The following is a 17,174-nucleotide window of genomic DNA, read 5'->3' on the forward strand; positions in this document are numbered from 1 at the left end:
CCACTGAATAATTTTGGTTCAAGCTATAAGGAATATCAAGTGAACTAATAAGACAATGTCATCATGACAGATGCCAAGATATCTTATTGATGCATCACAGCTCCAGTGCCAGAAATGTACCCAGCTTTCCATTACCAAGTCGATACTTTACAAAAATGTCCTCACAAAGAATACTTCTAGCGACCATGTCTCATAGTTACAGAACAGGTTTCAGGTCTACAGTGATGGGGTGAGGGTTGTGATGAGTCACAACAGAGAAGCAGTTTCCTTCACCACCAATCAGAGCCATCGTTGTTGACTGGTCAGAGTTGCCCAGGAGAGTCAAGCAGAAGGTGTGCCGAGCAGAAGGAGTGCCGAGCAGAAGGAGTGCAGCATGAGAGGCCAGGGTACAGCAGACTAGAAGGGTAGGGCAGAGAGAGATGACAGTTGGCACTCAGTGAATACATTTTAATTTTAATTTTATGTATTCAATGTACAGTGTGTGTGTACATTGAATCCATTTTGTTTGTGTTGTCTGTGACCTTGTGTGCACTACAGTGAATACATGGATGTAATATAACTGGTCAAAGCCTACAGTACTCACTGTCCAGGCTGAGCTCCACACTGCCCCTTTTGGTCAGATCTGTAACAGCAACCCCTAAAACGCCCTCGTCCTGCAGCCAAACCCCTCCCACCAACATCAGCCAATCACCAATCCCATGGACACTGTGGGAATAAACAGAGGATGGTGCCCGTGTTAGAACAACCCTTTGATTTAGCAGCACAATATCCTGGGCACATTTAGAGGAGGACTACATTGTAGTAGTCTGGGGGATACTGGGGGATACATTTGGAGGTGTAGTCTCTCCCAGCAGAAGCCTGTGGTGGTGGGCCTCAGTAAGACTGTATCCCCCAGTGGAACACTTTCTCTAACCAACCCTCCACAGATCACCTCCACAGATCACTGCCCCTCCTTCATATGGACAGGCTGAATGGGAGAAGCGAGGCTCAGCCCTCAATAGGAATCTGCAAAAACACATAGTCAAAGTTCTGTGGGTATTGTATTTATTTGTTGTTGGCAGGCTATGTTCCCCACGGCTGGGTAATGCAGGAGGTAATAATATAATGAACAGCAAAGTTTTAAAAACACCTCAGTCCAACACTGGTCATCAAGACACAGGAAGTGGGCATCAAAAGTTCTGAAAAACTGACTTAAAGGCTCAGTGCAGTCAAAAACGTGATTTTTCTGTGTTAAATATATATATGTCCACACTATGATGTTAGAATAACACTGTGAAAATTATGATACCCACTGGGCACACACTGGTTGAATCAACGTTGTTTCCACGTCATTTCAATGAAATTATGTTGAACCAATGTGGAATAGACATTGAATTGACGTCTGTGTCCAGTGGGTAATGCCCTTTTAGCGTAAGAGCTGTTTGAAAAGACTGCCTGAAATTTCAGCCTGTTTAGTAGAATGGTGTTTTGGCCTGCCTGGTGAAATTAGTTGATAGACCAATAAGAAAGAGAGTTCCAAACCTCTCTGCCAATAACCGCTAGTTTTCTGTTTTCCCCTCCCCACTCAGGCCACTCCTAGCAAAATTCTTTCTTGAGAAATTGCTCTTTGCTAAGGAACTATTTTTGTTGACCATTTTAACTGAAAGCAATCACAGTAAGGTTACCCAGAAGTGATTTGATATTGAGATAAAAATGGCTGCATTGGACCTTTAAGATCAGTGTTTAAAGGTACTCACCCATGGTCAGAGTGTGCCTCCATCTTGGTTGAGGCGGGTTGCCACTACACGTCATTTTCTGGCCATCAGGGGCAACAGGGTCAGGCAGGTTACATTGTCATAGGTCACTCTGAGGAAGGGTTCTGATTATGTTGAGTGGGGAGGAGCGGCCACCAAACACCACAGCTCCCCGCCCAGGCACAGATGTTACTGTGTGATACAGCATGACACCTGGGAGGAGAACTGAACCTGCCCAGGAACAGATGTTACTGTGTGATACAGCATGACACCTGGGAGGAGAACAGAACCTGACCGGGAACAGATGTTACTGTGTGATACAGAATGACACCTGGGAGGAGAACAGAACCTGACCGGGAACAGATGTTACTGTGTGATACAGCATGACACCTGGGAGGAGAACAGAACCTGACCAGGAACAGATGTTACTGTGTGATACAGCATGACACCTGGGAGGAGAACAGAACCTGACCAGGAACAGATGTTACTGTGTGATACAGCATGACACCTGGGAGGAGAACAGAACCTGACCAGGAACAACTCCGGGCTCTATAGCCTATATCTAGAGCCCAGAATTTTTCCTGGTCAGAACAAAACACAGTTTTTGTTGGAAAACTCAATGCCCTAATAGTACCATTGACCAAATCCATTGAACCCTCTTACCCCAGTCATTGGATGATTTCACACAGGCACATCTCCAGCCACCCTTGGCTCTGATGAGGACCCTGGCTGTAGTATCCTCTCTACCCCCGCAGCTTGAGCCCCCACTGAGCAGCACCAGCCCAGGACCCAGGGGCATAGAGGCCATCCCCAGACCCTCCACACACAGCTCCCCAACCATGGGCCTCACAGCCAGGGGAGGCTGCTACAATTACACTTAATTCTAACATGGATACCAGGTATCCACCACCCTTACACACAAACACACATGAACAAACCAACAAACAAAAGCATGTCCACGCACACACACACACACACATTCCACTCCATTCTCACACTGTGTCTCCATGTAGGTGAGCACCACTTTAGACAATAGCAGGGTAGGGGAACTCTAGATCAGCCCCACTTAGAGACTCTTCCACTTGGGGCTTCTCTCTCACATCCACCCCTAGCAGATGGTACCACCATGAACATAAACATGGTCTGGACACACACACAGCTGTTAGATGTATCACAGGCCAGCACTCGGCATAGTGTTCACACTGTGTGTGTGTGTGTGTGTGTGTGTGTGTGTGTGTGTGTGTGTGTGTGTGTGTGTGTGTGTGTGTGTGTGTGTGTGTGTGTGTGTGTGTGTGTGTGTGTGTGTGTGTGTGTGTGTGTGTGTGTGTGTGTGTGTGTGTGTGTGTGTGTGTGTGTGTGTGTGTGTGTGCGTATGTTTACTTGTGTGTAGTGTAATACATAGTGTACCTGTGGGTCAGGATGAAAGTGTATCCAGGCACTATTCAGCTGAGTTTTGTTATTGATAAGAGCAGCTTTGCGCCAGGAAGTCCTGTTCGAACACCACCAACCCCGCCAGAGGCAGGTTAGCGTTTTATTCATGAATTTTGTTCTGGAGGCAGATCTGCCCCAAGGCAGAAATTATGTGATTGGTTGCCCCAATGGTGAGGGTGGAGATTACATTTCAAACGGGCTGCATGCTCTGAGAGGACATTTGACCAGCGCTTGTCCCTAATCTTACCCTAACCCTGACCTTAACCATAACCCTTAACTAACCTTAATCTTTACCATTACCTTAACCATTTTACATTTCAACTTCAATGGGGTGACTTCAGAGTTGGTCGTCACTAGCTTCCACAGCCACAATGTCAGAATTAAAACGTAGGCCTAATAATAAAACAGATGCATTTGCCATTGGTAAGAAGATCGTATAGTAATACATTGATTTTACTTTTATTATATAGGCCTAAATCATAATCATATTGCACAGCATGCCTCTCCTTTTCAGACATGACTGGTTTATTCCCACTCTACCATTTATTAATCGCTCATTCAATAGCCAACCATGTTCAAAATGAAATAGACCGGTAACCTCCCGAGTGGCGCAGCGGTCTAAGGCACTGCAACGCCGTGCTAGAGGTGTCTCTACAGACCCTGGTTCAGGCTGTATCACAACAGGCTGTGAACGGGAGTCCCATAGGGCGGCGCACAATTGGCCCAGCATCGTCCGGGTTAGGGGAGGGTTTGGCCGGGGTAGGCCGTCATTGTAAATAAGAATTCTTAACTTACTTTCCTAGTTAAATAAAGGTAAAATAAATAACCTATGGCAGTAAACCTAGCCTATTTCATCCCAGAGTCTATACCAAGGCAGGAGATAGAAACGCTATCATGTATTGAACAACAATTCATATTTTGCATGGAAGTGTGGGATGTAGGCAGATATTTACTTTCAAATTCTTCAATAAACAATCAGTGTTTGGTACTCACTATAGGGGGCATGCATTTTTTGTTTGAAAGGGAAAGAGGGATACCTAGTCAGTTGTCCAACTGAATGTATGTACTCAACTGAAATGTGTCTTCCGCATTTAACCCAACCCCTCTGAATCAGAGAGGTGTGGGGGGCTGCCTTAATCTACATCCACAGCACCCGGGGAACAGTGGGTTAACTGCCTTGCTCAGGGGCAGGACGACAGATATTTACCTTGTCAGCTCGAGGAATCAATCCAGCAACCTTCTGGTTACTGGCCCAACGCTCTAACCACTAGGCTACCTGCCGCCCCAGTCACTGCAACAGATTAAAACGTTCTGCCCTCAACTCTACAGAAACGTGATAAAATCTGATATTCTGCTTCTTTAAGAAACGGACATGGCCAAGTTCCAACATTTCCAAATCATACAGCAAATGAGAGTGTTTTTGTTACCATAAAAGGTAAATGGAGGGCTTTTTCCAAGCTGGGTTGTAGCGCACAAATATAACATGGCTCTGATTTATCAATAAAGCATGCCTATATATTGCGTGCGACCGTTTGTTAAATCCTAATAATTTCTGGTGCACACAAATCCTTGAATCTCCACATATGGCAGAATTTAGTAAGAAATGTACACCCGGTTGATAAATGAGGGCACTGGAGAGAGAGAAAGTTACCAAGATACCATCTCTAAAGAGAGAAACCAGAGTGTTGTGTATGAACATGTCCTCAGCTAGAACCCTCACAATCTTAAAACATGATCTCTACCATTGATGTAGTGGTAAACTACGATTGCTGTCCGTGGTGAATAAAGTAACTCTCCCTATACTTAAAAATACATTTTTCCACAAAAGGTGGGTAAACCCTCTCACAAAATAAAAAAGGTATGTAAACTGCATTTACCCTCCACTACACCACTGATCTCCACTGTATATTAACACTGTATATATAAACACTAGTTATAAGCATTAGTTATGAATAGTCCATTTTGAGATTTGTGGTGAAGCAGGGAGCAGGAAAATGCACTGACCTACATAGCATGGTACATTACTAGCCCTCATGCACACAGACCTCACCAGTGTCATCAGAAACAAACAACAAACACAATAATAAATAATACATTTTATTTTAAGCGCTTTTCAAGACACCCAAAGTCTCAGTCAACTTTATTGCTTCAGTCAAATCACATCAAACTTTCAAAAAAAATGTCAGTCTTTCAGTTCACGCAGACACTTCAGTTTCATAGTGTTTGGATCAGTATCCTCTCTTAAACGGAGAGAGGGAGGGAGACAGAGAAAGAGGAAGAGAAGGAGAGGAAGAGAACAGGGGAGACAAATAGACTACCATTGCTGTTCCCTTTTCCTATGGTGACGTTATGACTTGCAGTCTGGTGTCTCTTAAGTTTATCTAGTCAAAGTGCAATGAGTGCTAAAATAGCATCTGGGTCAGAGGAGCATAATACATACAAACCACAGGAGGTTGGTGGCACCTTAATTGGGGAGGACAGGCTTGGGGTAATGGCTGGAGCGGAATTGGTGGAACGGTATCAAAGACATCCAACACATGGTTTCCATGTGCTTGATGCCATTCCATTCGCTCCATTCCAGCCATTATTATAAGCCGTCCCCTCACCTCCACTGATACAAACAGTCACAAAGCTTGAAAAGAGAGACATACTTGTTTTAACCCAGACCTTCCACACACTTCCCAAGCCCTGGCCAACTCTGGTCCTGGAGAGCTATATATATTTATTTTTTTAAATGTAACTAGGCAAGTCAGTTAAGAACAAATTCTTATTTACAATGATGACCTACACCGGCCAAACCTGATTGACGCTGGGCCAATTGTGCACCGCCCTGTGGGCCTCACGATCACAGCCAGTTATGATACAGCCTGGATTCGAACCAGGGTGTCTGTAGTGATGCCTCAAGCACTGAGATGCAGTGCCTTAGACCACAAGCTTTGTAAGTTACATACTGTATCAACATTAACACACCTTATACAGCTTGTCAATGTCTTGATGTGAGGTTGATATTTTGAATCAGGTGTGCTAGTGCTGGGCTGGAACAAAAGCCTGCCCAATGCAATTCACCACCCATTCACAGACAGATCCCTCGGTATGAGGAGAATACACACCAACTCTGACATAAAACAAGATATTATACGCTATACAGTACATTGTGAAAGAATACCAGTGACATCACAGGATCAGAGGTAATGAACTGGTTTGGAATGCTGCTACAGACTGAACTGTGACCTACAGGGTCACGATCTCATCACCTATTGTGCATTTAGAGAAATAATGTGAGAAGGGAATGAAAGAAGGCGGAGAAGAGGAGAGGAGGAGTCTTTTACCCAGGGCTTGGTGTATCAGAGGGTCAGAGGGGATGTGTTTCTGATGGACTTTAGTTTGGTCCAGGTGTGTGTGTGTGTGTCTAGTTGACAGACTTTACTTTGACCTTCGTGGGCGGTTTGTTGGTGAAGATGTGGTATTTATGTTTATTTATTTTCCCTTTTGTATTGTTTATTTTACTTTTGTTTATTATCTATTTCACTTGCTTTGGCAATGTAAACATATGTTTCCCATGCCAATAAAGGAACTTTGCCCCCAAGCAGTCAAATCAAACGCTCTTCCTCTTATTGAGGAGTATATTTGATAACGACCTTTTGACATTACAAATGTTTTGGTTTTTTTGTGGCGGGAATGCGCTTCCATAGATGCGGTTTACAAATACAAATATTTTACTCAATGAAATATTTTGGGGAATTTTTGGGAGAGTGGGCACCTTTGCACCTGACGTGAACTAAAACGTGGATGAATGCCGTTATCTATCCGTTTAAGAAAATCGAGAATGCGGCATCGACTGCGACTGCGCGAATTTGCAGGAAGCGTTAACAGTCCTTTTACCAGTAGATCAATTGTCAACAGTCAAGACTCAAGACTGGGACCTTAGATCGTTTTAGAGACAGCGCCGATACTGTCACTGGTATGTATTGATGTTTTTATACTCCCCGTGTGTAGGCTACATGGGACATGTATCCGCAAGGCTGAAAGAGAAGGGCGTCGAACCAGAGCTGGGGCCGAATTGGTTCATCCGCATCAAAATGACTTGGCTACAACGGAGTCCATTCTCTACGGAGATGCACCAATTAACAGATAAAACGGACAATACCTGCATACCTCCTATTCTCCAATGTAAAAGAAAAATAAAGCTAAATGCGTAGCAGGTAATTAACAATGGCAAAGCCACATACGTGGTTGATCTCTGGTGGTGAAAGCACAGTCATTCCCCTGATATGACAATGGGTGTGTTCGAGGGCTTAGCCCCATGAAGCCGACAGTAGACGAAAGTCGGCGGGTGAAGTCGGCGGAGATGACAGCCGAAAGTCGGACAATGTAGTGGTATTACAACATTAAGGCTCAGATCAACATGGCAGAGTCAACATAGCTGCTATTGTTTATAAAAGTGTTTCTGTATAATTGTCTAAAGAAACTTCTATACCCCCATATCACGCACTCACAAACTGGAAATATAACGTGTGTACAATTCATTGGTTAGAGGGGTCTCAAATATCACTTTTCATTTGTATCCCTTGTAGCTTTAGAATCCGCAAAGTTGGTTCCTGTTTCAGTCACATATTCGGCCACGTTTGGGTGGGTGAAACAAAAACACCCTAATGATTGGTTGACAAATAGTGCCTTCCACAAGGCAGGTGATGCTGCATGGTGTAGTCGGTGAGAAGCAACTGTGGCGACTATATAAAAAAAACTGTATGACCTTTGAGCACACGATTCTTGTAAAGTTCATCCAGTTGACAAGTCGTAAATTATTTATAACCATAATGAAACAAACTTTGAAATTACAGCGTTTGGATACTTGTGACAGTGGGGAGTGGGAGATCAACACACACCCGTCATTGGTGCGAATGACAGACATGACCATTTTGTCCTATCAATTGTACCTGGAATGGTCGACACCTCCACTTGTTTTGACCGCTCTATGATTCCTATGGCGATCTATAATGCAGGCTAGCGCACATCCTCAGCCTGTGTTTTATGTCAGTCACTCTAGATTTGTGTGGATGGGCTTTATTGCAGATCATGTAATAATCAAGTCATACAGATGAAACAATTACCCACCTGTCCAGACTGAATGACACCTGCTGTCATGTGAGCCACTCTTTCCTTTTTCCATTACCAGCAATGCTTTACATAACAGTTCCCTCTATTGTCATTCTCTCTCATCTGCAGACAGAAAGAGAGGAGAGGTAGAGAAAGACTTCACATCCTAGAGATCCCTGTAGTCTAAGCTCCCATCACTGGGAGGCCCCACCCTCCACCGTCACCATGGCTACCAGAGGGAGTGGCCGGCCCAATGGCACGCTGCCCCAGACCAAGATATGCCAGTTTAAACTGGTCCTACTGGGAGACATGGCAGTGGGAAAGTCCAGCCTAGTTCTGCGCTTCGTCAAGGGACAGTTTGATGAGTTCCAGGAGACCACCATCGGAGGTGATGGGGGATGGGATGGGGGAATAAGGGGAGGGAAGAAGTTGACGGGCACACTATTGGCCCCAGATCACGTCTGGGCAACTCTGTTCAAATCAAATCTAACTTTATTTGTCACATGCGCCTAATACAACAAGTGTAGACCTTACCGTGAAATGCTTACTTACAAGCCCTTAACAAACAGTGCAGTTCAAGAAGAGTTAAGAAAATATTTACCAAGTAGACTAAAGTAAAAAGTCATAATAAAAAGTAACACCATAAGAATAACGAGGCTATATACAGGCGGCACCGGTACCGAGCCAGTGTGCGGGTTAGTTGAGGTAATTTGTACATGTAAATGGAGGTGAAGTGACTATGCATAGATAATTAACAATGAGAAGCAGCAGTGTACAAAAGGGGGGGGGGTCAATGTAAATTGTCCGGTGGCTTTTGTTCAGCAGTCTTTTGGCTTGGGGGTAGAAGCTGTTGAGGAGCTTTTTTGTCCTTGAGTACTGCAGCGTAAGCACACTGTGCGAGATTTCCTGGATCAAGTTGGGAGGGTTGTCTGAGATGAAAGGACAAAGTTTTACATCATGAGTTATTCATCCTCTCTCTCTCCCTCTCTCAGCTGCGTTCCTGGCCCAGTCTGTGTGTCTAGACGACACTACCGTGAAGTTTGAGATCTGGGACACAGCGGGACAGGAGCGCTACCACAGTCTGGCTCCCATGTACTACCGCGGGGCACAGGCTGCCATCGTGGTCTTTGACATCACCAAGCCGGTAGTCATCAGCACACCACAAAGATGCATGCTCAGAGCTAACTTTAAGAGTAAACAATTAATGTATTGTACTGTATAGAAGCTTTAGCCCTCTCTATCATGTGAACATAGCCATGTTATTTAAATGTGGCACTGTATCTGACTCCTCTTTCTCACCTCTCCCCTCTGTCCCTCTCCTATGGTCTTTATTTTGCCCTCCTGTAGGAGACGTTTGAGCGGGCTAAAGCCTGGGTGAAGGAGCTACAGAGGCAGGCTAGCCCCAACATTGTCATCGCTCTGGCAGGCAACAAGGCGGACCTGGCTGAGAAGAGACTAGTGGAGTATGAGGTACTGTACTCAACACTGACTCTTTAAGATGTTAAGGCTATACAATGACTTAATGCTATACCACATTTGAATTCTAACTGGGGATTCCCAATACTGATGGATGGTTGCCTGATGGAAAGCCTTTTCATTATGTGTTGCCTGACAGGAGGCCCAGACCTATTCTGAAGACACTGGACTTCTCTTCATGGAGACCTCTGCCAAGACTGCCATGAATGTCAACGAACTTTTCCTGGCCATTGGTGAGCTCCCATCTTTTCCCAACAATTTATAGGGCGACTTCTAGGGATAATCATTTATATTCAAATCAACTATTGGCTTAATAAAAAAGTTTTCCATGACCAGGAAAAACTCCAGGGCATAGTTCAAAATAATAATAACAAACATTATTATTGGCCTCTAACAAAGTGTGTTCCACTATCTCTGCAGCCAAAAAGATGCCCAAAACGGACACCCAGAATCCTACACATGCAGCGCGACACCGGGGAGTGAACCTACAGGATCCTGAAGCCCACAACACCCGATCCTGCTGTGGAGGAGGAGGAGGGAACTAGGACTGCTTCACTGCCATCCTGCCATCCCTGTTCCCAACCTCTGGGGTCGGGCAGGGGGACACCCCCTCCACCCTCCCTCCCATCGACAGACGGACAGACCGCTATTGAGAGAAATAGAAAGAGGGGAAGAAAGAAAGAGGGAGTTTGAGTTGGACGGTTGTCTTTTATGAGTGTTTGCCTCACCAACCGACGCCAGAGAGAGATTTTGGACAAAGACTGACAGACATGAGGAGGAAAAAGAGCGTGAGAGAGTGAATACTTTGTATAGTATTGAGCGCTAGTTGTGGATGTTTTGCATTTTGTCTGTCTCGTTTAATTTCAATCATGGTTCCATTTGATTATGCAATCGCTGCAGTGTCAGTTCTTGAGTGGCAGAGAGGGAAGAAAGGAGAGATGGAGCAAGGGAGTCTGAAGGATGAGGGAATGAAAGAGTGAATGGGATGCAGGTCATACTCCCTCCCTATAGTATTCCCATTTGTGCACCTCACAGAGGGGCAGAGCTGTATTAAATGCCCTCTCGTCACCCTCCTCTGGCATGAGCCTCAGGCAGCCTGGACAACCTTAACCCAACCCTGAAGCCTTGGCCTGGGCCATTCCAGATACTCCCCAGTCCCTACAGATAGAGTAACCCATGTTAGATGGCACAGGTTACCCACAATCCCAAAAGACAGAGGCAGGATAACCACGGTTTATTGCCTCTTCTGACGCCCTTATTTCCTCTGGTGCCCTTTATTTATTTGAACTACTAGGCTATATTATTATTATTACTCCTCAGAGCAGCGGTGTTGTGAAACATCATGCTGCCAGTGCCCGTCTGGTATCATCCAGGCCTCTCCTCCTCATTTATCTATCTCCCACACACAGATGTAGATGTACACTGAAGAACCCAGAGTCCAGTATTTATTTCCTGTTGGGACTGAGTGAGTCTGCTCTAGGCCATGTCTGTCTGGCTTTCACTGGAAACCTTCACTGTTTCTAGCAATCAATCCACTGTCTAGTGCACAATTGGTGATATCCATGGCCATAGTCTCACCTGGTCAGTTTACATGGTCAGGAGAAATTTCTTGCCCCTCATAGTGATAACTTATAGTTGGTATTGATCTCAAACCCTAGCCTGGTCCCAGATCTGTCTCTCTCTGCTCAACAATGACTATAGGAGTTTGCAAGACAGCACAAGCAGATCTGGGACCAGGCTACTCAAACCCCTCTAGACTTGCAGTCGGTAGGAAACCAATGCATCTGGTATCTGGCCTGTCATGTTGTGAATGCAAGGGCCATGATCTACATGATATGTTCTGCTGTTCCTCATTTGTCTTGTTTCTTACTGCTTAAGAGTTGATGTAATTGAAAACATTGTAAACAAAAGCTTTTAAAGTGACTAATGAGCTGATGCTGTTCAAAGCACTGGAGCGAGACGGCAAGCTTTGGTGACAGAGCTACTCACTCTGTTGATGGATTCTGAATTGACCCTTACCCCTAGACATATGTATGTAGATCTGAACAGATCAGAAAGGTTAATGCATTATAATAGTTGCTTAACTTGGCCAAATAGGTGGATTATTTTTGCCATATTGCTTCCACCTCTCCAATTGTTTCAGATCTACAGGAGTGTCTGGTGTAGGGAAGGATCCATTTGGGATGTGTCCAAGGCTTAGCTAAGAAGAATAAGGATGCTTAAGAGGGGTTTAAAAACAAAACAAGAAGTGCCTACTCCCATTTTCTTCCTATGTTCTTTGTTTTGGGTTTGCTTTGGCGTGTTCAATAGGCAGAAATGTACGTTTTTTATTTCACCTTTATTTTATCAGGGGGTCATACTCAGACCAAGGTCTCTTTTACAGATGAGCCCAGAATGACAGAACATATACACATCAAAATGCAAACAGAAAGAAAGACACTAGCTAGGTTTCCATCCAATTGGTGACAGATTCATGTGAATATGTGGGTAGGCTGGGCTGGTAGATTATATCATGGGATTATTATGGATAGGAGCAAGAATAATTGTTTTTGTTAAACGGCAGTCAAGCGTCGATCATGTCACCAGAATAAGACACTCGATATTTATTGGAAAGGAGCATCAAGATCACTATGCGCTTTCACCACCCTGTGAAGTTCATCATATATTATTTCATCTGTAGCCTAATAAACTGCATGGTTTCCCAAGTCATAGTGGGAGGACGACACACCATATCGTCACATGACTTCAAGTTTACTTCCATATGATGGTTATTATATCAATATTTGGGAATAAAGGTGTTTCCACCACCATTTCTCACATAATTAAGACACAAAAAAGATCCCACCATGTCGAACGAACAAATTCTGTCGCCATTTAAATTTTTTTTTACCGAAACTACCTGTTTCCATCACAGCTGTCGTGATTTTTTAAATATGGTATGACATCACCCGCAAAAACACGGTCGATGGAAGATTGTTCCACAAATAAGGTGTAAGAAAACTAAAAGCTGATTCACTTAACTCAGTAGAGACCAAAGGAATTTCCAGAGTTAGTCATCCCAGCTAAAAAGTAAAGCATCTCCCTGGACCTCAACATTAGCTTGTAATCATTAACTCTTCCTGCACAGTGTAATTCTGCTCTTTGTACAGTTGTAAGGAGCTCTTCTTGTCAAATACAGTATAATTTGTCACCTAATTTTATTGAAACTGTTGATTTTACTAACTAGAGTACTTATATCATTACGCTGGAATTAGTCACTAAGGACACCAATCTATGTGATGAGCTCTACTTATTTTAAAAGCTAATTGTTTCATGGGCTGTCATCATGATTAATTGATAAGTCCATGAGTCACTCATTCATTAACTCTTATTCTATGATCACAGGTTAGTGTAATAATGATGAAGTCCACACAACGTGGGAAAGACTCAAACTCCCCTCAGCTCCTCTGTAAAGTGTTGTTCAATAAAGATGTGCTATTGCGCCCTGTGTGCAGTGAATATGAACTGAGGGCTTGTATCATAAATGGTTTAGTCCAGTTGTGCCACTTGTCTCTGTCATGGGTTAGGCTTGAGATATAGTTTTTCATTTAGGGGGGGTTGCAAGAACATTTGGAATGCTTTAGGGGGCTTGCAAAATAAATTACGAACCACTGGTTTAGGCAGTCACAAAGCACTGCATAAACATGAACATGGGCCTGATCTCAGAATTTGTACAGGAGTAAAGATGTCATACACAAGATTCATGTTCAAAATTGATTTGACTATTTAGTGCAGGGTTTCCCAAACTCGGTCCTGGGGGAACGTTTAGTTTTTTTGCCCTAGCACTACTCAGCTGATTCAAATAACCAACTTGTCATCAAGCTTTGATTATTTGAATCAGCTATGTAGTGCTAGGGCAAAACCCATAACGTGCACCCAACGGAGGGCCTCAGGACTGAGTTTGGGAAACACTGATTAGTGTACAAACATATTCATGTTCTTTACACAGGTTAGCATTTTTCGTCATGAATCTTGTTCTGGAGGCAGTTCTGCAGAGTGGTCACTAGCTGGCACAGCTACAAAGTCAAAAGTTGATTTTAAACCTAACCACACTGCTAACCCTAATACCTAACCTTAAATGAATACCAAAAAACTAGTTTGAGTTATCATGAATTTGTACAATATAGCTAATTTTGACTTTGCAGTTGGCACTTCTAGCGGAAATCGCTCAGTTCTGCCTCCAGGGCAAGATTCATGACAATAAATATCAACTTGCATTCTTCACATGATATACTTGTTTTATGTTTTGTTTACAACAGCCCTTTTGCAGTTGACCCACACTAGAAAACGACTCAGTAAAATGTGTGAAATCAACATTTGTCCAAAATGTCATTATTTACAAAAACAGAAATTAGACTTAAAAACATACATTTCCATCATGGGATTCTCCCCTCTCCCTTTCCTAACAAAACAGCTCTCTGTTGGTTTGCAATCAAGAAGGACAATAGGTTTTCATTGATGGACAATATCAATATAAAAACATGAGAATCTTGTATATTTCACAACAGTTCCAGCCCTAGTCCTCACTCTCCTTGTCGTCGACTGCTTTGTAGATGACCTGGTTCCTGCGTTTGATCCTGGAGTTGCTATCTGTACTGCTGGGGTCCCCCTTCTTCCCACTGGGGCGCTTGGGGATCCGGACATGGGGCCTTCCAGGGGTGAGGAGTGAGAGGGGGTAGGCAGGTTGAGGGACAGGCCAGAGGGAGTAGCGGGGTCTGATTTGGGCTCAAGCATGTACAGGACCATGCGACTGGGGGGGTAGCTCTCCAGAGGCTCCCTGAGTCCAGTCTCTCTTCTGCTTCCCCCGTCTCACCCTCAGGCACCACTGCATCAGGGCCCTCCACCTTACCCTTTCTCTCTCCTCCCTCCTTCTCCCCCTCTTCTTCCTCTATGGTAATCTCATCAGGGTTGTATGAGCTGGACAGGCCTGAGGTGTCAATAGGGTACTCACTGGGTTCATCCCCACTCTGGACATCATCATCCTCCAGCTCTGGGGCTCCTGTGCCCATCTGTCCCGCGACCTGGGCATAGATGTCTGTGAGGCCCTGGGTGGCACAGAGCTGGGTGGTCTGGGGGTTGGTGCTGTAGCTGGGATGGGGGCCAGGCAGGATCGTAGGCTGGCACGGTCAGGCTGAAGTTGTCTGGGATGGACTGCTCACCTCCCAGTTCACCCACAGCCTCCATCATGGCTGCCTCAGACACACTGATGTCCCACCTGGACAACATACAGAAGTAGTTAAGTGTGGGTGTGTAAGTGAGGGGTGGTCTGTAAGTATACAAATGTATATGTGTGTGAGAGAAGAGGTGTTTAAATGAGATAGCAGGGTGTGTCGTATGTGTGAGAGAGAGAGGAATACAAACAGTGTGAGTATTTGACCTTATGTGCAGGCCGTTGTTCTGTGGAGGGTTCCAGTAGTTAGGTCTGACAGCCAGTAGGCTGTCTTTTAGCCTTCGGGATGGCCAGCCACTCTGGATCATACTCCAGAACCTGGGATGAGCTTGGCCTGTCTGCTACCTCTACGAACTGAAACACACACCCTACAAGTCAGCATCAACTCAGACATGCACCATAGAGAAGACACCTATAGCCCTTACTAGCATAAAACAAGATCTTCAAGTAGGCTGTTTCACAGACCAAGATGAACAGAATCTCCATAAATTCAGGAGTAGGTTTAATCTGGATCTATGAAACTGAACCATAATCACACACCATCCATGCCACGTGTCATCACCCTCTCTCACCTGTAGAAAGTCAATGTAGGGGAGGCACTTATCCAGTGAGAGGAATTTGGTAGTGCGGAGGGCAGCATCACCATTGGCCTGAAGGGAAAAACAGAGCAGCAATATAACCAGTGCTGCATAGGAACTATCAGTTCCGTGACCTAGCAACACAACAATGAAAATCAGGATAAAGAAGATATTGTTTTGGCATTATGCAAAAATCACAGAATCTTAATTCTGATTAATCAGAAAGAATCACATCTCTGAACATCCACAGCAGTCTCGCTACATAACCGTAGTCAGTTCAGCTCACCGGGTGCTGCATAAGGGCAGCAAACTTGACGTGGAGGTGTGCAGAGAACCAGTAGTTAGGCTGCAGATGGGCCAGGAGCACTGCAGCCGCAGGACTACGAAGTGTGTTGGACTCCACCTCCTGCCTCAGGAACTTCTTCTTACTCAGTAGCTGCCCCGTGCTGCCATAATGGTAGATCCCACGAGGCCAGTCATGGGTCAGGAAGACATCCACACGCATCTGGATCTAGTGGCAAAATAGGGGAGGCATGATGACAAATATGATATAATGGGGGGGACATAATATGATATATTAACCTTGTAAGTGGTAGTCACCTGTTTGAGTTTGAAGACATCAATGTTCCTGATGTGGTAAACACTGCGTAGAGTTTCTGGGATATGGAGGGAACTCGTAATGCCCTGTAAAAAAGGACATTGATTCAATGTTAAAGACGGTTGGGCTGCAACGCATTTGCAGGGACAGGAGGATATATCTACAAGAGCTTTTTGACCTCCCCTTTCCTGTAATCATGCCCTTTGAAGATTCCAGACAAGCCACCTATCCTTACTACTTTGTAGCGCACAACGCCAGCATAACCTGATGGAACACCACATACACTGTTGTTATTATTAGATGCACAATAAAATGTTCAGGCAAGTGAAAACTGCTCCTGAATTGCCTGATGGGCAAGTTGCCTTGAGATCAATCTGTGGAACTTGTAATATGCGTGTTAACTTTGTAGCCAGAGTCTAAAGGTAAGGTCTTACCCACCAGTCCTGGAGGTGGTTGGAGGCTCGTGATTCCCCCTGATGAAGATGGTCAGGACCAGAGCTGTCTACTCTCCAGAGTAATACCTGCAACAACCAAAATACAACCATCAGAAATACAACAGATTGTCCCTTAAACTAAAGGAACCATCTAAATCCATAGAGGCCAACAGATTACAGCAGCTGCCCTTCTATGTACCTTCTGATATACTGTAGCTACAGTAATAGTTTGGTTTGCATAACGAGCTAGGTCGAGGGAAATACATTAATGATATGATGAGGAAGACAACTACAGAATACAATATAATAAAAGTTAGCATATTTGCTCAATCATTTGTGTTGGTTGTTGTCGCTAGCTCTAGAGATCTGCTGTCAATAACTCTCTCTGGGGTTGTAGACAGGTTGTAGACTTGTCCTGTCTAAGAGACATGGTCATATCAAACGTATACATTTTTTTCTCACCTTTTGCTATTTTAATTTACGACGTAGCGTGATTATGATTATGTTGGTTTGTTCCGTTCATCTCAACCAAAACGTATGAATCAAACATATTTTCCCACCTCAGCCTAGTTTGCCCCGAGCGCATGCGCACACCACATCCACCAAAGTAAATCGAGC

The 17,174-nt window shown here is 44.4% G+C and overlaps 1 protein-coding gene and 2 pseudogenes across 2 annotated transcripts; 1 reads left to right on the plus strand and 2 right to left on the minus strand.

Annotated features, from left to right (window-relative positions):
* Positions 1–196: 196 nt before the first annotated feature.
* LOC139547111 (tRNA wybutosine-synthesizing protein 4-like) lies at positions 197–3,264 on the minus strand (annotated as a pseudogene).
* A 3,707-nt stretch (positions 3,265–6,971) lies between these two features.
* LOC139546726 (ras-related protein Rab-5B-like) lies at positions 6,972–12,616 on the plus strand. Of its 2 annotated transcripts, none has more exons than XM_071355445.1 (6): positions 6,972–7,125; positions 8,391–8,649; positions 9,254–9,405; positions 9,609–9,731; positions 9,877–9,970; positions 10,158–12,616. In XM_071355445.1, the coding sequence occupies exons 2-6, from the start codon at positions 8,487–8,489 to the stop codon at positions 10,280–10,282; spliced, it is 657 nt and encodes a 218-aa protein (XP_071211546.1). In that variant the 5' UTR covers positions 6,972–7,125; positions 8,391–8,486; the 3' UTR covers positions 10,283–12,616. The 2 variants fall into 2 exon arrangements, with proteins under 2 accessions (XP_071211546.1, XP_071211548.1); XM_071355447.1 differs by lacking the exon at positions 6,972–7,125 and adding an exon at positions 7,233–7,366 and having other exon boundaries at positions 10,158–10,658.
* Positions 12,617–14,146: 1,530 nt separating this feature from the next.
* On the minus strand, positions 14,147–16,224 carry LOC139547112 (lariat debranching enzyme-like; annotated as a pseudogene).
* Positions 16,225–17,174: the final 950 nt, after the last annotated feature.

This window comes from Salvelinus alpinus, chromosome 20 (assembly GCF_045679555.1).
Source record: "Salvelinus alpinus chromosome 20, SLU_Salpinus.1, whole genome shotgun sequence".
NCBI classification, from domain to species: Eukaryota; Metazoa; Chordata; class Actinopteri; order Salmoniformes; family Salmonidae; genus Salvelinus; species Salvelinus alpinus.

Coding starts and splice junctions, on each gene's coding strand:
- LOC139546726 (XM_071355445.1), top strand. CDS start 8,487: ATGGCTACCAGAGGGAGTGGCCGGCCCAATGGCACGCTGCCCCAGACC. Junction 8,650..9,253: donor CCAGGAGACCACCATCGGAG/GTGATGGGGGAT, acceptor TCCCTCTCTCAG/CTGCGTTCCTGGCCCAGTCT. Junction 9,971..10,157: donor CGAACTTTTCCTGGCCATTG/GTGAGCTCCCAT, acceptor CTATCTCTGCAG/CCAAAAAGATGCCCAAAACG.